The following is a 25,677-nucleotide window of genomic DNA, read 5'->3' on the forward strand; positions in this document are numbered from 1 at the left end:
GAAGATCACTAAAATTACTTGCTTAGCTGCAAATATCAACAGGCAGACTAGAATGGGCTAAAAATTGCTACAATGATATATGTTTCTAAACCCCTATTTCTAATTAACTGCTCAGATGAAGATAAATTACATTATGCCAACTGAAGTGTATTATTACAGGTATGTGTTGTATAGAACAGAGTTTTCCCATCTCTTTTTTGAGTTTTGGAAAAGCAAGTTTTTCTCCTTGTGTAAGGCACTGGCATTTCTGTAATTGTTGCTAGTTGGAATATGGGTTTCTGCTGTGAAAGGAGTGGGAAAGCTGCTTGGTCTAGGCTTCTATCAGGTTATCTGTTAGTCTAAACTCTGTGAGAAGGTGAATCGATGGGAGGAGATGCTTAATTTCATTTCCCCAGGCAAAATCCCTCAGCTGTTTTTGGAATTACTCAAAGCAGCTGGCAAAGGTGGAGCTACTGCTGTATCAGTCGTGGATTGGGAAGTGCCAGGTCATGGCAGCAGAGCTGATTCAGCTCAGTAGGTGGTTGTGGCATAGTGCTGAGGCAGCGGGGTGGCTCTGCTGCTGGCACCTGCAGCGGTGGCTCACAACTTCCTGCCCCAATTCCATCACCCCAAAGAGCTTTTAGGTAGCAGAAGTGTTTTCAGCTTTTAGTCCTCTTAAATGAGTTTCGTCGTGTGGCCTTTAGTTTTCTGAGCCTCTCAGATGGTTTCAGTGTAACACCAGGAACTCTTGATGGGGAGTTTTATAGGGGAGCTGGTGATGTAACTCTGTCCACTGCAGGCATGTGTCCCCTCTCATTTGTGACTCAAGCTCATGCGCAAAATTTGTCATCTCATAGGATTTACAAAACTTGCAGGGTTTCACTAGGAAGCTTTTTGGCAAGTGCTGTTGTGGTCATAAGGTCGATCCCATGTGCAGGCCTGTTTTGGCAGCTTATTGTTAGGTGTGATTCATGTGAGATTCAAAGAAGGTATTGCATTTCCACAGTACTTCTGTTTCTTCATTGCTTGGAGCACTGTGACTGTTCTTGTGGCTGTTCATCAGTGTTGAATCATTCATGGATTCCTCTGCAAAGAGTGCTGTTCAGTTGATGGACATTGTTAAGAAGTGTAAGAAGCTGTGTCTTCACTTCATACAGAGCTGCTTAGTCCAGCAACCTGTACATTATGAAGGTGACTAAAAAGAAAATATGAATCTTTTTCTAGCTGAGATGTTTAGAATAGTTGGCTGCAAGTTCCTACAAAGATTGTAAAAGTGAGTAATCCCATTGAAGTCAGTGACTCAACTCATTGCATAAAGATCGGCGCAGGTAGAAACTGTGCAGTGTGGTTTCCCTCTGGACAGTAAGAACCAGAGTCAGTGTTTAAGTCTCAGTGCTTCATCCTGAAGTGAAAACAACCTGTGTGCTCAGTTTTTAGTCAAGTAAGGCGGATTTCTGCTTGAGGCTGAAATGAAAAATTAAGTCTTTGTTGCTATAAATGCTTGTATGTATGGTATTCCTAATCAGATATCTACAGAACAGTTGGCACTATGCAATTTCTTTCATAATTCATGTCAGATTCTTGGAATCCTTTCTTTGCTGAAGGATTACTCAGATTTCACTGTTTAATAGGTAGCATGAAGAAATCTGTAACATTTAGGATACCCTTGCTAGTGGCTGCTTGCTTTTGTCCCTTTAGCTGAAAAGTAGTTCTGTTCCTGTGTGAGGAACGAATAGCTGTTACCTGTAGCTAACTTCAGTTCAAACACCTGCATTCATTTATGTATGAAAAAAAAGAAAAAAAAAAAATCTAGTTGTGAGTGTTTTATGGGCATAGGATGGTTGTTCCTGGAGTGTTACTCCAGAGACCTGAGGGAGGCAGAAGAACAGGATCATAGATCTGTTCTGCAAGTGTTATGTTGGCTTCATCATCTGTGTACTTAGACATATGTGTGTTATGGACCAAATAGTTATTTTTTTTGATAAATGAGTGGAAGAATAACATTTAGAACATTTGCCTTTATATTCTGCTGTAGACATGTCTTACAGTTTTGTATTCTGCTCTGCTTTCCTTATGTTGAGAATTCGCCAATTCCTCATCACCTACTGGATGAGGAATGAGCTGCTGCTCATAATTTGTAGAGCAAAAGCCAGTTTGAGAAAATTCAGGTCTGAAACCCAGCGTATATGAATTTATTTGTATTTTTCCTTCAAAAATTTTAGAATGTCAAAAATGGGTGAATTGATTGTGCTGATCTCAAGTTGGAAAGTACAGGACTGCAGTAATCCGTGGCTTTTTGGTTTTTGTTTTTGTGGGTTTTTTAATCTTGTATGCAATAGATAGGGCTGGTTTAAAAACATCTGTTTTCAATTTAGTAATTAATTCTATCTTGAGTGCACTTGCTGAGTTTGGATGTTTTCAATTTTGAATTTGTGAGACCTTGGAAATGGATTTTTGTAAGGATTTATTTAATTTGATACAGTGATAACATGGAACTTAGAGCAAACTGAATTCAGTGAATTGTCAGATAAGCACTGAAAATTTGAAATTTATCACTGGGGTTGGGTGGGGTGGTAAAGTGTGTGTGTAAATAAATCTATCAGTCTCTCTAAAAGTTGAAGTAGGGATACAACATTAGATTGATTACTTATGACTGCCCATCACAGACATGTACTTTGTCAAGAGCGATGTTTCAGTCTTTAGAATCCTTTTCTACACAAATCAGTGCGTGTAGCTGGGGTTATAACAATATAAGAATTTGTATAGCCTATTGCTTTATTTCATGCATGTAATTTTAAGTCATGCATATAATTTAAGTCTCATGACTCTAAATGCAGTGATGCACTGCATTCAAATCATCTCAAGGCAGCAGCTGCAAGGTCCTATAGAGACACCTGCTTCTATGACAAGAAGTATGTGGCACAACCATGAGTGTGCTCTAAAAGCTGAAATTTGCATGTTGTGGTTTAACCTACATAAGCTCTGCTAAGCTGAGATATGGCAGGATGAGCAGGAAGATAAGAAGAAAGAGTTGGCATTTCTTATGTGTTCATCATGACAGTGGGAGCTGTAAACAACTCACATGTTCTAACTTCCACAGCAAATTGTTAGCAGTTAGTGTGGTGCTTTTTTCACTAATTGCTGTTTATATAGTGGTAAATTTGAATCCAAAAGAACTTACTTGAACTATTATGGAAGTTTACAATAACAAATTATTTGATACATACTGCACTGTTTGTTATCAAAAACATAATATTGATAGACAGGGCTTCTACCTAATCTCTAATCTAGTTTTGTTTTATGTGCAAATTTTGAAAAGAATATTTTTATTTTTTTCCTTCTCTTATATGTCTTTTTTTTTTTTTTTAATTAGAAGTAGTAAAGCTTTCTGATATTGGTTAAATGTGCAAAATAGACCAGATAAGCATGGAGATTTTTTTCCTTAGGATCTTACCTTGGACTGTAAAAATTCTCATTGAATATGAAAAATTTCTTTGTTATGTGTCAGGTTAAACATTTATTTGTATTTCTTTACAAATGCATTGGTTTCAAAAATGTTGTTTTATCTTTTCAGAATTTAAAGTTTGGTCATCCATCATGGGGAACCATGTAGGAAAACGAGAGCATAGCACTGAGAAGTCAGCCAAGGTGAGTGTAGAAAATGGAAGAGAGAGAGCCACTTGGGAAATATGTATTCTGTGAAATACAGGGGATTTTTAGGACAGTAGTTGTTTACCTGATCACTGTTATCATTACTTTTTTGTAGTTTACACTGTAAAGTGACCATGTTTTTGAAAAAGTGTCCTATGAAGATTTTGTTGTGCTGGATTTAGTGAGAGATGTGGTGTTTGATCCACAGTTGGTAATAATCTTCTCAGTCATGGTGCTAATGGATGAAAGTGACTTAGAATCATGATACTGTAGAGTATCTTTTTAAGAGTCAGTGAGCAGAGTTATATTCTGTGTGTTGACAGTTTTTCATTTGGGCAATAAAATTTGCTTTATCCATAAGAAAGACACTGTGAAAAAATAGGTAAAATAAGAGGATTTTTAAGGACAAGAGTGTCAATCCAAGGAGATACAGCTTTAAAAATCTCCTCCCTAGGGAAAAAAAAAAAGGGGGGGAACTGTCAAAATGTTCATTAAAAGTTAGTATTTGATTCCTAAGCATCTGCTGACCCTGTTGTGTATTCTGCACATAATGTGGTGTTCTGTTTGCCTTGTGATAGTATCTTATTTGTTTTTCTGTGTTGTACCGGAAGAGATTTCACACATCTTAAAACAGAACATCTCTCTATATACATATTTTAAGTAAAAAAACCCCCACTGCTTGTTGCTAGCTGTTGCTATCTTCCCTCCACACATCCTCATCCAAAAATAACAGTTTGCAGTCTAAGCCCACACTGCATAAAGCTATTGCCCTTTGCATTGGACATAAGCTGTAAACAGATAGTTCTGGCTTTATCTGGAGCAATGTGGGTATTTTGCTTTGCTGTGGCAGATTATCAGCTATCCCCAAAAGGTATACAAAATAGAACTCATACAGTTATTAGCTCCTTGCCATCTCCTTTAGGAAAATGCATAGTCACACTGGAAGGGATGGGGAGAAAGCAGCAGGAACAGAGGACAGCTGGCTACATACAGTTTTGTTTTGTGTCAGTGCAGTATTTTGCAAAATATATGTTGTGGCCCAAAGTTTTAGTTTGAGTACAAATAGTATGAATCCCAAGTTGCTGTCTTGTGGTGCCTGGTCTTGCAGACTTGCCCTTTAGAAAACTGTTGTGCAGAAATGTCTAATGCACCAAACAGAAACATTTAGCCAAATATTTTGATCCTTTCTGAGTAAGCATGTGAGATCCTGCAGGCATGATACATGAAATTTACAGAGCTTGATGGGCTGCAGTGCACCAAATATCCCCTGCTTTGGTCTTTGAGGATAAAATTTGGTTTAAAAAAACCACATTGTAGCTTCTCTCCTGCTGTGGGATCATGTGTTTGAAGCATCTGGATGGCAGGTGGGTGAGTTGTGGGCCATATCTGACTTCAAAAAGCTAAAAATTCAAATTCCAACAGCCTGTGCCAGAGGTACAAATTCTGTGGTAATGAATAGTGAGAGTCAGGTGAAAGCGAGTCTGCACTTGGTATATAGGACAGAACTATAAGGAAATGGATGGCTGCAATTCTTTAAAATTCCTTCTTTGTCCTAATCAGTTCATGGAGAATACTTGATTCTGCAATCAAAATAAAATTAGTTTACCAAAATTGTTTTGTGAGGCCGGAATTTATTACTGTAGTAATATCTTCTGTCCTTCACTCATCCTCCTAGAGGGTCCAAAAACCAAAACACCAAACCCCTAAACTTTGAAACTGTGAGTGCTTGATCAAAATCTTGCTTTATGCACAGAGATGTGCATGGTCTCCCTTTATCTAAAACGGTAATTATGCCACAAGAAATTACAAGGCCATAGATTTAAAATCAGGAAATACATGGTTAAGGTGCTACTATGGATTCCCTGTAGTTAGTCATTCTTGATTCAGTTCTTTCAGGCAGCATTCAGTTTCTTAGAGGCATTAGCCAAACCAGTTTGTTTTGGGTTTTTTTCCTCTTTTTTTTTTTTCAAAGTTGAAGTAGGTGCTTTTGTTGTTGTTCAGTATTGCTGTAGATTAGAACTGTTTCCCACTAATCTTCTAGACCTGCTGACGGCTTACAGATACTTCAGTGGAAATGCTGAACTGCCTCTCCTCTCTCATAGTAACAGAACTGCAAGAAAGAGGCAAACATCTCACCAGATTTCATTACTTTGACTCTTCAGGCTGTTTACTATAAGTCCTGTCCCAAAACTGTAGGTCTAAAGGAAAACCATGATTTTAGGCAGCTTCTTTGAATCATTGTGTGGTATTTTCAGGAACCCTGTGGCAGGAAGGAAATTATGAATCTGACTCTATGTTCTTAGAAGGCTAATTCATTATTTTATGATATTATATTATTTATGTTATATTATATTATGTTATATTATATAAAAGAATGCTATACTAAAACAATACTAAAGAATAGAGAGAGGATACTTACAGAAGGCTTAACAAGATAATAATGAAAAATTTCGTGACCTCTTCCAGAGTCTTGACAGAACCAGATGGTGATTGGTCATTAAGTAAAAACAATTCACATGTTAGATAAACAATCTCCAAACCACACTCCAAAGCAGGAAAACAGGGAGAAGCAAATGAGATAACATTCCCCTCCCTTCTCTCTGACGCTCCCCAGCCTCCCAGGAGAAGAATTCCTCAAGAAGGGGTTTTTCAGAAAATATGACAGTGACACCTTTGAGATCAGATTTACAGCCACTGTACTGCTCCTGGACAGGCAGACCATTTCTCCACAAAACTATTTTTATGTGTAGTGACATTTAAGAGACTGTTGCCAATTGCAGCAATCCCAGTTCTTGGCTGTCCAGTAAATGTCCTTTAGTCCTGCAATTACTATGAGGTTGGTTTGGTGGTTTTTAAAGTTGGCATCTAGCTTCACTTTACTTTTAGTAAATTTGTGCATTTGAATTACAAAATGAGAAATGGATTTCTGGAAAACAATTACTTCATGAACTGTCTAAGGTGATACTAATATCCTTTCAAATTAGGAAATTTACAGAAGACATTAAGATGGCTTCTCATGCTTCAAAATATTGTTCTCCTCTTGATATATAGATATGGCAAGCTACAGTGGTTATTTAATAAATAATGAGGTACTGTGAAATTAAGTGAATACTTTGAAAAATATTTGATATAAATAATGTGGAGCAGCATTTACAAAACCTTTCTCTTTTACTTACAGCAATAGCATACTCATTTCTGTGGGATTTCTTTCTCGTATGTTTGATGGATATGCATTTTTTAGTTTTGTAAGATACAAAAACATTCCTCAATGAACTCAGCATTTTATCTTTTCTTTCTGCTTTGAATGATACTAGACTTTGCATCTGCTTGATGCATTAGTAAATGTTCAAGTATTTATTTTGTTTACGTTCCTCTTAGTATTAAAACTTGAGTTTGAATTTAACATAAATACATCTAAGAACAACGCTAACAAAATGAATAGCCTGTCATGAGTTTATTGCCCTGAGTTTGTTAAACTTCTCATAGAGCTACACGTAGAGGAGTAAAAAGAGCAGACAGTGGAGTTTTACTGGTTCAGCGTTCTAGTTGCTGTGTGCTAATTTGTCATCATTGTGCTACAAAGTGGCACAATCTCTTTTGCAATGACTAAAGCTGCCAGTGTTACAACAGCACAGTTCTCTGATAGCTCCTCATTAGAGAATTTTGCACACCACATTATTGCCATCCCAAAATCTTTGAACTGTCTTGCTATCTGTCAAAACTGGCCCTTAATGTCATTGAGGAAGAGGGGTTTGAAGGAAGGTTTCTGACATTGTCCCACTTATTCCAGAACAACTTCAAATGTCCAAATGCATCTGGTCCACACAGCCTGATTTCCATGGTCACATAGTACTGTGGGGAGCTGGAAATCAAGCTTGTGACCTGTTATGAAAGATCAAAACCCTCTGCACTGCACTGCCATGTCAAGGGATTGCTCAAGAAATTTATACAAGACTGGGGCATATTAGATTATGGGAAATGCTGGATTATCTACCTAGTTCATGTCCTTTATGTAATTGGGGTGTGCTGTAAAAAACCAGCAAAGAACCAAACCAAATTGCTGCTTCTGGTACTCAGCTCTGAAAAGCCTTGGGAAATGTAATTGCAGACCAAAACTGAAAACAGACATAATGATGAATAAGGCATTCAGTCTGCAATGTAATGTTTTCTTTGAACTAAAAATAATCTGTTAATAATGACCAAGTCTTGCTGGGTAATGAACTTGTGAAAAATCTTGCCTTTGATTGCCCTCTGCTATGTACCTAGATTCTATAATGTGTTTTGCAGTGGTTGATTATAACTTTAATAAACTGACAGGTTCTCAGTGTTTAAGGCGAGCTCAGCATAACTACTTCAAGCTAAATTGCTTCAGTGAGCATGTATCAGTAAATCAGATAGTAGATAGTTTCTGTGCTGCTTTAGAGGAGATTCTGTTTCCTCTCCTCTTTTTTCCCCCCTGTTACCTTGCTAACGTTGTGAAATTAGCACCCTACGGCTGCAGTTGGGTAACACTGATTGAAAATTTTCTCCCTTCCTGGTGAAAGGGAGTTGAAATTCTAAAGAAGACTGGCACACAATGGTAGTTGAGCTGTTCATCTCATGCATGCTCAGTGATCTGCAAGCATAAAAGCTTTCACTACCTCTCATGGCTTAGGCTGCTTACAGGCCTGAGCTGGAGTGTGGTTTTTGCCAGGTGCTTCCTCTTGCTGTGCATCATAAATTATCAAAAAAGGAAAAACACAACAGATGAAACACTTTGGACTTGCTTAGTTAATTGCTCTGAAGTATTGTTTTTTAGTACACGCAGCTTGAGAGATGTAGAGATTGTATGAATTTTGAAGTCTGGGGTACACTTTTCTGTAAAAAAAACCCAAAAATAAATAGTCTTATTACCATACCAAAATTAATCACAAAGCCTTCTCATTTCTTCCTCCTAGCACAATTGTATAGCACTATTTTTATTTTCCAGTGTAATTGTGGGTTTTCTCAGAGTTTTACTCTTTCCTGTAAAGCAGTAAAGAGCACAGGAACTATTATGGTGAATTCTTTGCTATTTGATGGACAGATTAAAACACTCCTCCTTGAGCCAGTATGTTTTCTGAAGGCAAGCAAAAAGGAGAAAAAAACTTAAAAATGTTGAGAGCCACCAGTGTTTTCTGTGAGAGATTTTGTGAGCATTTTCAGTTTTACAAGTTAGATATACTCTGCAGGATCCTTGTGACGAACTGGTGTTATGCTGGTATACCTGGTACAAGGAACTGCTGCTTTTGAAAGAGGCAAATCTTCAAGGGTGTGAAGGGAAGTTCTGGGCAGTCAGGTTCAACAACACCAGTTGAATTTGATAGATGTCTGTTTTCCTCGTGTTCTACCATCCACCCAGCTTTGCCCTTGAGCAAATCCTCATGTGCTCTCTCTGTCTTCCTGTTTCATTTCTTAACTTTGTGCTGTCTAACTGGATGGTTTGTTGGGATGAGGCAATGTCATTCTGTATTAATAGCAGTGCTTGGAGACCTTGAGTGGAGCCTTCAGGCACTAATGTGCTTCTGCTGGTGAGATGATACAGAAATGACTTACTGTTTGAAACCTCTGAGAATGGCAAGCACGAAGTAGCTGTGACATCTGTCCTCAAATATTAACCTTAACACCAGCACCCAGTATGGTATCAGAAGTCTGTGTTAGTGTTTCAGTGGGCAAATAGTTCTACTGTGAAGTTTAAAGGAACAACTTGTGTCTAAATCCAAGTAATGTGTTTCAGTAATTGACTGTTTATTAAACCCTTTGGGTGCTGAATTTAGTACATTCAATTGTGGCTGCAGCAATTAATCTTTCTCATGTCTAAAATATAGCAAGCTCGTTGAAATTTTGTGAGGACAATAAATTGTACCTGAATTGAAGATGATACTCCTACACTTCCCTGTTTCCCTTTGGTGCATGTGAAGGCTGCTGTGCAAGGAATGGGTGGAAAAGATAAAAAGTGAGAAGCAAGGCAGGTACAGGTGAAGAGCAAGTTCTGGCCCTGACACAGCACCCACTGCTAATGTTTAAGGAGTTGCGTGAATTGTATAACCATGGCAGTGTATGGTTACATCTGTGTTTCAGTGAAAAAGTGAGTAAACGTGTGGGCACTGCTTGCATAAAATAAGTTTCAAGTGTGTTTTTCTGTTTTGCATGCAATGGCTGAGTCCTAGTGCTCCTTGGTTTGGGTCTTGAGCTGGTGAAGCCTGCCTGGGTGTAAAAGGAAGAGGTGCAGGGGCTGTGGTTTTGGCTGGGGAGGAGGCAGGGTGTTGGGCTTTGTTCTCCCACCCTCAGCCTGCAGAACTGACTAAAAGAGGGAAGTGCGCTCTGTGCTTTTTTAAGGTCTTGCTTCAGATGCCATGTTTTTGTGCTAGTTTTCTGCAGTTCCCTCCTTGTTAGCTTTGATGCAGAGCTAGATAAATGTCCTGTCAGATGATTTTAATGCCAGTGCCACTTAAATTAGCAAGGAGCTGGAAGAACAGGGGTGTAATGCAGTAGGCATACTTTGTGAACTCTCTGTGAACTGTTCTAGCTGCTGAGACGACTTTTCTAGTAAATAAGACCATACTTCAGCCTGAGAACATGTTGTTCAGTGTTTTGGCACCTTCATGCCATAAAAATGAAGGGAAAGCTGTTGATATTTTAAATTTTGAGGAAGCAGTAAGTGACATGGAGATCCAGAAAGGGAGCAGTGTCCTCCTTCCTCACAGAACCTTTTGTGCTTTTCCTGTTGCAGTGGTGTGGATCAGCGTGTGGCAGTAATGTTGTATCACTTCCTCTGAAATTGGGTCAGATGAAAATTCTGATTTGTTACTTTGACCCTGGTTATATTTGAGAAGGGTCAAAAATCTTCTGCAGTAATGTGTTACCTTAAGATGCACTTATGTCTGTAAATAAGTTGTGGTGAAATGTATTCTCTACCCTTGTAGAGAAATGGCCAAGCTTTACCTCTGGGTGTCCAGTGTCAAACCACAGCAGAATCTTCAATGTCTAAGACGGTGACTGGCAAACCTGTAGCACTGCCCTGTAGCACTAACTAAAGTACTAAAATTTGTTAAAAGTGCGTTTTAAAGTTTGTTCTTGTCTTTTTCCTCCTAGTGCTAATTCAGTGCTGTTTGATGCTCCTGGGCAGCAGTAGCTGTGAGGAAAAGTTCTGGAGCCAAGTTTCATTTTAATTCTCAGTTTCTCACAAGTGTATTTCTGATAGTGCAACTGACTGTGCAGATAGGGTCGTTGTAAGACATAGTTTTACACTATGCATCAGTACAAAGTCAAAACACTCTCATCTCAGATGCTAAATATTTTGTCATGAGAAAAGAAGAGTTCCACATTAAGCAGAGTTGAATTTTGCTCTCATTTGTAAATTCAGCAAGTGTGCAATGGAGATTGGAAGGAGAAGGTTGTAGGGCTTTCCAATGCAAAGTATTGCTGACAGTAACTTCTTTTTGCACTTCAGAAGTTGAATTTCTTGAGTAATTGGAGCTATTTGTACAGTGAATAAATTTAACTTGTCTGCAGCTACAGTTCAGAAATGGATTTTTCCACTTTGAGGAGAAATGCCATGGAATGATTTTCCTTTTTATTTAACTGTTACGGGCCGTCTGGTTGATGGAAATACTTTCGTAGCTTTTGCTGGGGGAGGAAAAAAAATGTTTTGGTAAAAGGAAATTGAGAAACTTTTAAGCAGAATAATATGATGTTACTCTTGATTGCTGAGATAAGATTTGTTCTTTAAAAAATCTGATCTTTGAGTGCAGCAACCCTACAGATATCAATATTTACACAGAGCTAAAAGCCACAAGTTACATGGCAGTTACCTTGGATGATTAGGGGGACTTCTGAGCATCACTTGCAATGAAGAAGAGGTAATAATGGAAATCTTGCATTTTTGTCACAGTGCCACACAGTGATGTTCAGGCTGGTGTGGCTGGACTTAGAATTGAAAGCTGAATTGAGAGAGGCCTGAGGGCACTCAGCTTGCTTGGAACTCCAGGCAGCTCAAAAAACATTGAAAAGACCCAAGAGACCCTGAAATCGTAGCAAGTCTGTCACTAATGAGATATATCTTCAAAAAGGCACTTATCAAAACAGTAGTCACCATTGTTGGGTCCTCAGATTTTCCTGTTCAGTGTAAGAGCTTCAGGAATGGATTCCCTGTTTGGTGGTGCAGACGTTTTTAGGTGAATTATAGAAATACCAATATACTGGAGATGTTTTGAATTAAAAAAATTGAAACTGTGATGTTGAAATATGAGTCATTTGGGGTTTTTCTTGTTTTGGTTTTGTGGTCATAGCTAATTTATCCGTCTAGCTCCTTCCTTCATCTTCCTTCTGCTTCTTTCACCCAATTTCTTACTGCGTGCTATTTTCCGGCAGCACCTCTGATGCAGTCAAAATGCCTTGCTTTGATTTTTCTGAGGTATTAGAAATACTGTTTAGCTGCTTACAGTGCTCAGAAACAGCGAAGAGATGGCCATTTAAGAGGCAGTCTGATCAGGAAGGTGTGAACACCATAGAAGAAACAGAGAAAATTTACACTTTTCTGACAACACATATCCACCAGAATAATTACTTTATTTTCAAGCCAGTTCTCTCTTCATGTTATAATACGACTTTCTGCAACCTTCTCAGCCTACCACAGTACGTTGCTTTACAAAGCAATCCAGTAGTGCCACTGTCAATATTTGAAAGCTGAAAATCAAAACAATATTCTGTTATTTTTATGATCAACTATCATTGTCACTTATATACTGTTTTGACATAAAGTTGCTTTGGATTTTTGCATTTGTACCTGTTAAAGAATTTGTTATGTGCATCAAATGCAAGAACTTCTCTGCAGTCCTTTTGGGGAAATGTGGCTAAAATTTGTCAGTGTGAAGAAGAACCACAAAAAACTTTAAATCCCACTTTTGTTTCTTTTGTGCACATATATGTAAGTATGCACATGTCCATATTGAAAAAAGTACAAGTGTATATTTAAAAAAATATTTGTATATAAATGCAAGTGTATATTCAAGTATTGATACTGTGCTTCTGTGCCTGTTTGGCTGCAGATGTGCTGTCTGTATTAGTTTCAAAAGGCAACACCAGTAGCCTTTCACCCAGGGGAGTCTGTTCATTCTGATCTTCCCTGTGAGCTACAGACTGAATGTTTTCTTAATGCTAAGCCAGAGCTTTCTACTGCAGATAAAACTTGCCTTATGGTTCACAATGATAAAGCCTGAATAATCGGTACTTTTTTTCCTTTAGACTCTTGTCTGGAATTCCAGACAATTGTGGGTTTTTGAGACTTGGAAGATGAAAGATGTGAGAAGATGAGAGCATGTGAGACTCAGAATCTCAAGTCAGTGTCTGTAATAGTTGAGAAATATTTATAAATCATAAAGTATATTTAATATATTTCAATACTTAATATGTATTGAGTTAAAATTAAATATCTTTCTATTTAATAAATATATAGTACTAGTATAAATAAATATATCTTCATATCCTAGGAGAGGGTTCAGATCTCACAGTGGATGAAACCCACGGCATAAAGTAACAACTGTTTTGTCTTTGCTGCACTACTGCACAGAAAACTCACTGTGTTTGGGATGATTGACATTATTTCTGGAGCTTGGTGAGATGAGATTCTAGGTCAAGGCTGCACATAATGTTATATTTTTGTCCTGAAATAAGTAACTTGTCATGTGCTGCAGGATTACTTGGTGATAGAAACTTGCTGAGAGGAGCTCTTCTCCTATGGTGGGATGCTAATCTCCAGTTTCCTTCAGAATCAAATCTGTGTTTGGAGAAAACCCATGTTATATATTTTATTTGAGATGGATCTGAACAGCTGTAATCCATTACATTCAGATTGACTTAAGTGAAGTGTGTTTGTTTGTAGGTGCTGACAGTGTGTCCTTAGCACTCAGCTTTAGGATACTTTTACTTGAAAAATTAATTTTAATGTTGGTATTTTGTTTCTACAATACAGTATTTTAAAAAAAATTGAAAGAAAAGATTTTTATATGTGCTTCAACTAATTGCTTGCCATATATTTACACGGCAAGGGTATTGGCAAGGAAAAAAAATAGTTGAAATACCTGATAAAAATTAGGCTTTGACACTTTTTCCTCTTGTTGGACCTCATTGTTATGTGTTCTGCCTTCCTGCAGTCTTCTCAGGAAGGGAAGGAACAGAACTACATTCAGGAGTCTCTTCAAAATACTTTTTCTGTCTGTTCCCTTCTTTTCCTTTCCACTGACATTTTGTCTATTGTTTTTTCATTTTTTATTATTTTTATATTATGCTATGCTATGTAGTCTTTATAAGGATTGATAAAACCATATAAAAATGGAAGTTTTATGGAGCCTGGGGGAAAGGAGACCACAAAATCCCTGTTATTGGATGTGTTCAGTTGGGATGAGGAGCTCAGGGTTCTAATACTCTCTCAGCAGATTGTACAAGTGTCCTGGCTGGTGGCTTTTACTCCAAGTACAACAACAACCAGTGGAGCAAGGGACATGTCTGCCTTTAGCAAGGGATGCTGTGATCTTCCAGGCATCAGATTCTGCTCTGGGATTGTGCAGAGTTCCTAATGCTATAGCATAATGCAGTTAATACTGCAATTATGTAATATTCTATTGCAGCTGTTGAGTCACCTGACTGTGGAAGAATAAAGGGTTTATGGCATTCTGGGAGCCTGTAGGGCTTGACACACAGACTTTGTATCAACTAAATTGCAAGTCTTGGATAATTTCTGATGATGTTTGTTGCTGCTGTATGTAAGGAACAGGAGGGACCCTGTGAACGTCTTGCATGAGGGCCCCAGGGGAGATGGCTCCAGCAGGAGCAGGGGCCCTTGGCTTCGATCCCAGCTTTGAGCTCTGGTCTCAGCAGATGACAAGTTGTTCTGGGTTTTGTCCCATGGGCTTGCTTTAACCAAGCAGGCTGCAAACTGTGGGCTGGTGGAACAGGTGCAGAGCTGCTGTTTTTGTGCTGGAGCCAGATGGCCATTTAATTGGCCCATTTAAATGTCCCGGTCACTGGCCATGTCAGACTTGGCCGAGTCTCTCGCTCACTTCTCAATTCTGCTGCTGCACTGCCTAGTTGGGTCTTGTGGCCTTAAGAAAATGAGGACTTCAGAGACAACTCTGAGCATCTGGACTTCTAGTCACGATTATATGTGTTAGTTTCAAAATGTTAGTTTCAAACCTCAGCATGGTTCATAGCCTAACACTGTTTTCTTAAAAGAAATTGTTTGATGCTTTCCTGGAGAAAAGATTTCTGATCTGTGCTGGCATATCTTGCTTCTTACAATGTTATTAATATGAAGGTGATAAGAAAAAAGCTTTAAGTAGGAACCCTTATTTCAAAGGATTTATTCCCTGGGATTTTGCAAGGAGAACTTTTGTATCTGTTGAGTTACCTCTTACCAGGATGAGAGCTGAGGAAGAATTTTGAGGGTTAAGAATATTTTGGCTTGCTAAAGCTTTCAAAATCCTGGTTTAGAATAACAATTTTTCATTGTTCAGAAGAAGTAAGAAATTATTATTTGAATGCTGCACTTAAGGGGAAGTGCTATACTTTACAGCTTGTAAACTTGCAAAATAGAATTGCAAATTAAGTGTGTTTGCTTATCTGTATGCTTGTACTTATTCACTTGGTTTAATAACCGCAAATATTTTTTACCTGTAACCTCTTCAAATGAATATATTTGTTGCTTATATGTAACTCAATCAGGTTTTTTTGTCAAGATAATCCACTTTTATTATAGTAAATAATTTAAGAAGCTACAACTGCAGGGTGTTAGAGGCAAAGGATGGGACTAAGCAGAGTAATGGTAATATCTGCAATGCTAGGGAATTGAATTAAAAAGATGTCTAGGTATTTCCAGCAGGTCACCGCTTTTGTTCAGTGCTAAAAAGGCATTCTCTGGGTCTAAAGTGATTATGAAGTACCATGTTGATCCAAGCTGTTTGAGTTAGCCTGTCATTAGCCTATATATGGAAAGGATCGAATATATGTTAATAAAATACAACTATTTAAGCTTTTGTATTTAGAGTCGATGGATGCTAATCTGCATTTATTTTAAGATTATTTTTTTTTTATCCATCATGCTCCACCTGTTTTGTTCAGTCCTGGATCTTTATCACACAGCTTTTTTTAGTTTTGTTTCGACTGTGGTTCTGGCAGTACCAATTTTACCCAGAAGTTGCATAGCCTCTGGGTTATGCTACCTCTAGGGGAGAAGGTGGAGAGCTTTGTGTGGTCTGTTGTGCTTGTGTCTGCAGTCCCCACTGCACAGCACATGAATAATACCAGAAACTCTGCCCGAGGTATACCTGCTCCCTTTTTATGATGAAATACCGCCGAAAGAAGGGAGTGGAGCTAGCTTCTTGTTTACCCACAGGTTTCTCTCCAGTTAAATTCTCTGCCTAGAGAAGCAGTTGAAAATAGTTGGTGCTACTTTGTTTTACAGTTGCCCGCATGACTCCCTTCCTTCCTGCTGGCCTATAGAATTGAGGCCATATAGAATGGATTTTAGCCTTCACAACACATATGCAGTGATGTAAAATTCTATTTATGTGCAGAGGGTTACTAAGTAACAGTTGCTGAGGGAAATGCAGTCTTTGACTGTGTGACGTCTGTGCACTTAAAATTCCCAGCCAAGTAGTGCATTAACATAGATTTTGCACGTTAATGTAATGGGATTTGCTGTGGGCAGTGTGAGCAAAACCTTGGGAAAACAGCAGTGTAGTTTAAGGAATTGTATTCTCTGCAGCCTGACCCTGTGGATAGGAGATGAAACCAGTTTTTGCCCTTCTTCCTCATCCTCTCCATACCACACCATAATTAAGGACCCTGATATATTTCATAGAATCATAGAATATTCTGAGTTGGAAGGGACCCACTGAGTCCAACTCCTAGCCCTGCACAGGACATCCCCAAGAATATCACACCATGTGCCTGAAAGTGTTGTCCAGACATTTCTTGAGCTCTCTCAGTCTTGGCTCTGTCCAGTGCCTAGCCACCTGCCTATGTGCAGAACCTTCTCCTAATACCCAGCCTAAACCTCCCCTGACACAACATAAGGTGATTCCCTTCAGTCCTGTCGCTGATCACCAGAGAGGAGAGATCAGGGTCTGCTTCATTTGCCAGCTTCCAGTCAGCTGGGAACTTTCTAGATTCCCAAGATATCACTGAAAACATCCCAAGACCATTGAAAAATCATCAAGGGAGGTCTCCTGGCAACATCAGGCAACTCCTTGAGTACCCTGGGATGAATCCCACTAGGCACCATAATTTTGAAGGGATCCAGGTGAAGAAGCAAGTCCCCACAGGTTCAGGTTGGCTGGGAGTTTATAATTCTTGCATTTGCAGTCCTCCAGTTCATGGCTTTGGAGGTTCTACTTTAAATATTTTGTACATTTTAATATTTGTTTTATATTTGTGTATTTGTATTTATACCTATATCTATCTGTAGGTAAAAAGGATTCCACATGCAATCAGTTTGTTTTGCATGTGTACCTTCCTTCAGAGGGAGGAAAGTTTGAGTGGCACTGTAAAGTCTCTTAACATTTTTGATGGGGTATTATTTTCAAGTACTGTCTGACTGCATTTTTGCCTCTGTTTGAGAGAGTGTAGTATCTGAGGGTTTTTGTAGTCTTTCATGCAGTTCACTCATTTGGTTTTGAGGCCAGAAACTCTTCCCTCTGGAGAGAAATTGATCCTGAATTCTTCATTGTTCAGTTAAGCTCCTGTTTTTCTGTAACTCTTTGTGATCAGCTGTGACTGCTCAAGTAATTTTAAACTGGTGTATTGGCCACAGCTTTTCCCTCAGGAAGCTGTCATCACTGCTGGGAGTGCTGACTCTGAGCAAAGTAGCTTTTGAGTCTTCAGGAGAAGCAAAACAGAACAAGGGGAGAAAAATAGTCACGCAATTGACACATCTTTTCTTCCAAAGCCTTTTCTCGTTGCTCCATAGGGGCCCTTGTGTGTCTTTTCTCTCAAACGGCCACGTTCCGGAGAACTGGAGTTAAACCTATTTGCAATAGCACCTGCTTTTCCCATGTACTTCAGGAGCAGCTCATCAGTGCCAAACACCTCTAATGCAACCATTTGTAGTTACTTAATTAAAATGGATGCAAAAAAAAAAAACAAAAGAAAGAAAACCTTCTCTGCAAAGTTGCTTCCAGGCCATTTGACCCCTTTCGATCCTCAGTAATGGTGTTATCCCATTTCAGCTGCAGAGTTTTGCATGTGCCTTTATTAGACTTCAGGGGATTCTTGTTTCTTTACTTCTGTAGCCTGTCAAGGTCCTTGTCTGAAGAGCACCTCTGCCTCTGTGTACTGACCAGCCCCCCAGTTTATTATTATTACCTGGGTTTTTAAATAAAGACATTAAATGATTTGGCCTTAGTGTGGATCCCTGAGGGGTGCTGCTGCTGGCTGACAGACAGATGGACTCCATGCTGTTGATTGCCATCCTCTGAGCTTGGTGTTCCTAGCAGTTACCCACCCCTTGTATGCCACCTACCCAGAGTTTATCTTCTTGGTTTGACTGGAAGGGTAGAGTGGCAGACTGTGGGAGGCTGTGTCATAGGCCATGCTGATGTCAGGGGATATGATGTCATGCTTCTCCCCTCCTCCACAAAAACAGCCATTTTATCACAGGAGGGTATTCAGGGGCTTAAACACCATTTGCCCTTGACAAATCCAAGCAGGATGTTCCTACACACCTTCTATCCATGGGGAAAAATTACTGTTAAAACTGTTATGCCATCTAAAAAAAGAAAAACAGCTAAGCATTTGAAACACTGTGTATGAAGCATTTCTCTCTTTTTACCAATGCATTATCACTCCTTCAATGTTAATGCAGAGGTTTCTGTTGAGTACAAAATGTACCTACCTTTGACAGTCTTTTATCCTTCAGTAAAGTATTGCACTTATGAATTATTGACAAAAAAAATACATACTGAGGCCTTCTTCTGGAACAAATCCACATAAAAGAGAAAAGAGGTGTGAAGTGTACTTTCTGGTTGTATGATGATCCTTGATTTCTTGAAACCTTTCTAGAAAGATGGGCAGTTGTCAGAGTTACCAAATCTTGACAGATTGAGAGCAGCCTGTGTAGTATAACAGTACAAAGTAAATGTTGATTGGTCAGAGAAAAAAAGGGAAGGCTGTCTGGCTGAGCTGTCATTTGGTTTTTATGTGGTTAGTTTTGTTTTTTTGAGTTAGGTGTTTTGGTCATTTGCTGGTTGTGGGTTGGTTTTTTGTTGCTGTTTTTAGTAGGGTTTTTTTGTTAAATACCTATACAAGAGGAAAGATCTAAAAATTAGGCACTGTAGGAAAAGGTGGAAATTGAGGAAGAGAACAAGTGTTCCTGCCTGAAGCTGGAGACATTCCCAGGCAGTGAATAGGTGTGCTTACTGGTAGAGCTTCGTGCTCCCCCCCAGAACCTGGGCCTTCCACAGATGATGACTATAAATAATGCAAAGTAGCACTTATTTAAATCATCTCTTTTTCTTTTTCTTTCCAACACGTAGCTCTTGAATTTCAGTGAGATATTTCTCCTGAAGATGTAGAGTTCTTACTAGAACCATGCTAATGAATCAAACTGTGGTAAATTGAATCATCTCTGTAGTGATTGGTGACAGGACCCAAAGTAATGGTCTGAAGTTGTGTCAGGGGAGGTTTAGGTTGGATTTCAGAAAAAGTTTCCTCACCCAGAGGGTGGCTGGGCACTGGAACAGGCTCCCCAGGGAAGTGGTCACAGCACCAAGCCTGAGAGTTCGAGGAGTGTTTGGACAATGCTCTCAGGCACATGGTGTGATTCTGGGCCAGGAGTTGAATGTGATGATCTTTGTGGGTCCCTTCCAACTCAGCATATTGAATGATTCTGTGATCTTTTTAAATGACAGTTTCTATTTGTTTTTTGGCTCACTGAGTAATAAGCTGGTTGCTCACAAATTGTATTTCTGGTCTAAACCATTTCTCCTGTCTGTACATGCACATGAGTGTTTCAATGTCATCACTTCTGATACTTATTTACATTGGTATTAGAGAAAATGGACATTTATCTCACAGTCAGTATGAGATTTATATTGCTTGATCTTTCTCGAGTTTAGTTTCTTTGTTTGACTTTATATATTTGGAAAATGGTAGCTACAGCTGTTTAAAACCATACTGTCTCTGCAACAAAACAAGAAATGTCCCTGAAGAACAGGATGGTGTATTGGGCTGATAGGGTTTTTTAAATTCAGTTATTATATTAGCTGCTTATGATTTGCAAAAGGTATGAGAACAGGCTTATGATCCATTTATGTTATAGAGCATGTATCTTATCATATTTGCCATCTGGAGACACTTTGGATAGATGCTTACTGACCACAGTCTTTTTTATATGGTGTACAGAAATGGCAGCTATTAACTCCACAGGAAAACCTTTCCTAGTTCCAGGTGAGTAATAGCAGGTATTTGCAGATGAATCAGGTGTCACCTGGGACTGAAGAAGCACTGAGTGTGAGATTTGAGTGAGTCATTTCCTTGGCCTCTCAAGGTTTGTCTTACCCCTAGTTCAGTGTGGTAAGCAGCAATAGTTAACTTGAGATCATTATTTCTGAGGGTCAGGAACATGTTAAATTACTGATATGCGGAGAAAAATGTAACATTTTAGCTGTACTCCTTGCATATGAAATCACTGATATTTGCTGGAAGCTCACCACATCATTTTATGGAATTTTGGAAACACATAGATCAGATTGCATATCTGACATGCCCACATCTGCGTGTTACAGTCTGGGCTGAGTTACACTGTATGTGTGCTCCAGAGGAGGGCACCAAAATCTGGAGGTGTTAGTGCCACTGGTAGAATAAACCAGATGTTGGCTTGGTAGCGAGAACACAGTGACAGGTCAGGCTATGAGTGACAGCCCTTAAAATGCCTGCAAGCCCCAGTGTGATCAGATGCTGAATTGTGGGACAACTAATGAAATTGGCTTCTGCCATTCATTAACATCCAGAGCTTCAGAATCTGTTGTTGTTTTCCCCCTCATGGTGGTCAATACAATTTGAATGCTAACTTGGACATTTTAAACAGGCTGAAAATAAAAAAATTAAAATGTCATCTCTCTGGGCATGTTTGGGTAAACAATCGGGTTTGTTGTGCTTTTTTTCCAAAATATTTTGCCTCTTAGACTTCATTATTCCCTTCTGAAATGGGAAAGTTCACCTGTTGAATATGTAGGTTAATATTTCAGCATGCAGCTTCATACATGTGTTACAATGGTCCATTTTTCTTCTAATATTGGTGCAGTTGTAACTCTGCACAGTAGTTTTTGTGAGAGTGCCTCTGTGTTGGCTTAAAACGTGTAGGGAAGCATTGTTCTCTGGTTTGTTTTCAGAAAATGTGGTGGGTTGACCCTGGCTGGACTCCCGGTGCCCACCAAAGCTGCTCTATCACATGTCTAGTGCATGTGAACACTGTGAAAGGGAAATAATCATGCCAGCAAGGGCTCTGCTCCTCTGTTCTTGGGAAAGGACACAGAAGTCAAAGCCAGCAGTGAATGGGAGCAGTTTCTATTTGTGTTGAGAGAATTTGAGGGATTTGTGTTCTATTGCTCTGAAATTTCTTCCTTGTGGTTGGCGTGGATTGGTTTTGGTTAGATTTTTTGACATTCTCCTGACTTGGGTTCTATTGCTTTAGTGCTAATGAGGTGCATTGTTTTGAGTTATTTGCTTTATGACACTTTTTCTGGTTCAGTTTAGACAGTTTCTTGAAAAATGACTGACAGCTAGAATATTTCTGAAATCAGGTAATCTCTTCAGATTTTGCATTTTGTGGTTGTTAAGGTAACTAGGAAAAATGAGGAAGGAATCCTTATTGTGCTTTCTTCAAGTGTATTAAACAAAACTATAAATTAATTTTAATAGATGTTTTGAAGTTGCTTTTAAAAAAAATATTCATGTAAGTATTGCATACATTCCATTACATTACATACATGTATATTCTTTGTTTCTTAGGAAATATCTCCTGGGTTATTTCTCTATGTTCTAGTAAGTAGTTTTATTTATGTACCATTGACAGCTATCTGTTAGTTAGAAGTTGATTTATACTTGAAAGGCTTACAGTGGGCTGCTGAAAGAAAGGTCAGCCCTATTTGGGCCTATAGTTGGAAATCAGATGAACAAATCTCTGGGATGGTATTGTGGCTTTCTGAAGAGGTAGCTGTTCCTGAAAGATGATTTTAAAGTCAAAAATTAGCATTTATCATTCTGTTGCTTCCTGCTGGTTGACTTGTGTGAGAATTGAAGTTGCTGAGAGTTTCTGGGCAAGCTCTACCTCTTAAAATGATCTATAAAAAATATTTGCAAAGGTGACTAATACTTCTGAGAAACTTGTAATGTCTGTGGTGAGGTATGGGAAAGGGAGGTAACTTCAGGTCTTTATAAGCACATTGAGAAACAGACTCCTTGAGGGGCTTTAATGTGGTTCTAAAAATGAATGGTCCCTCTTTCCTTTTTGTCAATATTATCAATATCAATCCAGGGTCATTACATAAGGTGTAGCTACTTTACTGTGCACACTGTTTTTCCATCTCATGTATTTTCTCTTCTAGGGGAGAGATTTGGGTCCTTGGTGATGTGGTAATGCTGTTGGGGGCTTGTGAAATGCTTGTGCTTTTACCCCCTACTTCTCTTCCTTGGTATGGGGACAGCCTTGCTACTGGTGTGGGGGTTCTGAGACTGGTTATATGGCTCTGGGTCTGAGGAACAAGGGCACAGGAGCCAAGGTTTTCTCCCTGGTGCTCCCAGTGAGGGCGCAGGGCTTGGACAGAAGTCAGTGGATCCTGGAGGTCAGCAGCTGGCGGCACAGCTGATGCTGCCAGCAGGCATTTGGCTTTTGCAGCCATGGAATCCTTCTCTGAAGGCCAGGGACTGCTCAGATGGAATCCACCTGACCCAGTCAGGGAAAAGCCTCTTTGCCATCAGGCTGGTCAAGCTGGTGAGGAGAGCTTTAAACCAAGAAATATAAGGGAGAGAGAGATGACAACCCAGGCAGGTGGGGAAGTGATGGAATGGGTGGCAAACGAAGGGCACAGGGTGATGAAGACAAGAAAAGCCTTGGAAAAAATGTGCCCTCCTCTGGAGCACACTTACAGTCTAATGCAGCCCAGACTGTAACGTGCAGATGTGGGCATGTCAGATATGCAATCTGATCAATGCTTTTTCAAAATTTCATGAAATGATGTGGTGAATGGGGCCGAAGGCAGAGGTTGATTCCATGAACTATCAAGCAAATACTCAGTTTTGCCTAGCGTCTTAACTTTCCTGGTGAGACTGCATTAGACCTGAACTTTTGATAAAACTTAGTATCTTAATGTTTCTAATGATTTTTTTAGTAGAATATATGGGTTTTTTAATGTAGTCTTAAGTGGATAACTATTTTTGAGTAGTATATTGATATCAAGTGATCCTTGATAACATGATCGATGTCTTTACTTATCTTCACATGTTGCTTGATATTTTTTAAAATTTACATATGTGGGAGTTAAAAGATGTCATACCACTGTTTTACAATTACACAAACTGTTTCGTGCCTTTAGCAGTTTCCCTTGACTATAAAAACCCCCCTTGCTTCCACTCCAAGTGTATTTCAAACTCTTATCTGAAAAGAAATCTTTATTTACATTTTGGAAAAGGCAGTTGTGTTGATTATTTTGTAAACATTGACCCTGTAGGTCTTGACATTTGAAAACATTTTGTTCTAAGTGGTGTTTGTGCGTTTATTTACTCTAGACAGAGGACATATGCACATTCTGGTAGCACAGAGCAATAAAACTCATTTTCTTTCAAGATCATGCATTTAACATTGGCCTATTTAAATGAAACAGGGAAATAGAAAAGTAATTTTCTGTCTTGGATGGGTAGACAGGTACATGCACACCAAGGTCTTGTTTTCTGTGGTGGCAGGATCATGGCAGCTTCCCCCTTAACTAGGTGTTACCCAGCAAATCTTCTTTTCCCATACAGACTGGAGTGAGGGAGGAGCTCTCTGGTGGACTGGACCTAAGAGCTGGTTTGGTTCTGTTTTCTCTCTTTCTTCTATCTTATGTTACTAAGATGGATTGTTTTTAGCCCTTCTTTCACCCCTTGGCCGGTTCCTTGAGGGACCAAAAAGTTTTGGGAGCAGCCCTGCTTATAGGTATGGTCAGGAGGGAGGACACATTCTTTGGTGATGGGAAAAAGTTGGGATCTTGGCAGGAGTGCATGCTAATGATGAGCTGAAATGTCTGTGTCAAAATACCTTGACGCTTTGGAAAGGCAAAATTGTCTTCTTAACAACCCACTAACCCCAAAAAACTCTTTTTGTACAAAATTTAAGAAACATCTGGTAATTTTCTTTTATCCCAGTTCAGAAACATTGATGAGTACAGTGGTCAGAATTTTCTTGGAACCTACAAATCTTGCAGGGAAATGTAATGTGTTTTAGCATCAGGCAACTTGTATGTACAATTATTCTTAGCTTTGGCCTAGAAAAGTACTTCATGGGGCTAGAGACTGCCAAGTGACCTAAAGCACTTTCAGTGTGCTGAAAAATCTCTGTTCTAACATTAACTGCTTGATGTTGAATTTAATTCTCAGCAAATAAAAGTAAATTTTGCTTTTAAATGCTGAAAATCTTGTGGTAGTTTTTAGGGAGTTGACGTGATGTAATTTTGAATGTTCTTGAATGTTTTTTACACAGCTGCTTTTGAGCTTTCTTTCCTCATGAGCTAGAGACTTGAAAGTGAAAATTAAATTCAAGAAGTTGAAAGTTCATGTTTGGTGTTCACTGGCAGTTGTGTCAGAGTGTGTTTCATACTCATTAAGCTCAAAGGGGATTTGAATTAGTCTGTTGTATCTCTTGCCCACTGTCAGTAGAACAGTGAGAAAGTGTTCTAAAGTTGTCTACTGTTTTTGTCTTCTTTCTGTAACCTTAGAGAAAGCACTACAAAGGTATTTTTATTATTCAGGAAAGCCAGTCTGCATCCGTGTTGAGGAAATGACCCAGACACATCTTCTGTGTAATTAATTTGCACACTGAAGGACTGGTTCATGCACGTAATGGAATTAGGAATAAAATACCAGAAGTGAAATTCTGCCTTCCCTGCAGCCTGGTTTGCTGCTGGGGAGCTGGGCAGAGCGAACCTCTCGTGTTAGGTGCTGTGTTCCTGCTGTGCGTGTTTTCTTGGCACAGTTGTGCCTCAGCTCTTTGTAGCCCCCACAGTCACATGTTCCACTTCTCTCTCTCTCTGCGGGCCGGTGGAGTCAACAATTTACTTTGACAAGGGGAACCTTGTGTGTTTCCTCTTGACAACCTTAACGCGGGCTGCAGACTCAGGATGTCAGCTGTGCTGGGTTTTTGTCAAAAAATACCTGTGCACTGTCAGTTGGGGTACTGCAAAAGCCAGAACATTTTCACACCTAGGGGCCAAGAAAAGATGTTTTGCTGGTAATGCAGCAGAAAGGTTCGTCTCTAATAGTTGTTTACTGTTCTTGGGTTTGACACTTTTTCAGTGAATGTTTCTGAGAAGCTCTGTAATAGCTTTCATTTTATAATATATTTCACTCAAAATACCTTTGAGATAATGGAAGAAGATAAATAGGATTTAACTGATTTTTAAAAAAAAAACTTTTTTTACTTACTATTTAAGACACTCTGAATATCCTCTTGTTCCTGGGTTACTGTATACATCCATCCTTGTGTTTGATGAACCAGATTTGGACACTGCTTCAGGCCTAATTTCTTATTTTTTGGGGTTTTTTTAAACAACCATAAGCATCATGCAAATGCAACAATGCAGGTTTACATAGCCATGGTTGGTGGGATATTCTGCAAAAGGACTGGTGCCTTTCCTCTATGTATCATGACATCAGGTAACTTCTACACTGCAGGATGGTTTGGAGCCATGCAATGGTCTCCTAGATGTGCTCCACCCAAACAGTTGCCATCCCTTCTGCATCTCTTCTTGTGGATGAAAGGTGCAAATCTCCAGGTCCACT

At 39.2% G+C, this 25,677-nt stretch overlaps 1 protein-coding gene across 8 annotated transcripts in view; it reads left to right on the plus strand.

The window, feature by feature from the left end:
* The window catches only part of MBP (myelin basic protein), a 111,734-nt gene that overhangs the window by 22,300 nt on the left and 63,757 nt on the right, over positions 1–25,677 (plus strand). For 7 of the 8 annotated variants that reach the window (XM_074547642.1, XM_074547629.1, XM_074547636.1 and 4 more), the window contains exon 2: positions 3,554–3,627. In XM_074547642.1, the coding sequence (XP_074403743.1) occupies positions 3,577–3,627 (51 nt within the window). In that variant the 5' untranslated portion in view covers positions 3,554–3,576. Of the gene's footprint in view, positions 1–3,553; positions 3,628–25,677 lie in introns of those variants that run through there. The other variant, XM_074547622.1, reaches the window with a different exon arrangement.

The sequence above is a fragment of the Zonotrichia albicollis genome, chromosome 1, assembly GCF_047830755.1.
Source record: "Zonotrichia albicollis isolate bZonAlb1 chromosome 1, bZonAlb1.hap1, whole genome shotgun sequence".
Classification (NCBI taxonomy): Eukaryota; Metazoa; Chordata; class Aves; order Passeriformes; family Passerellidae; genus Zonotrichia; species Zonotrichia albicollis.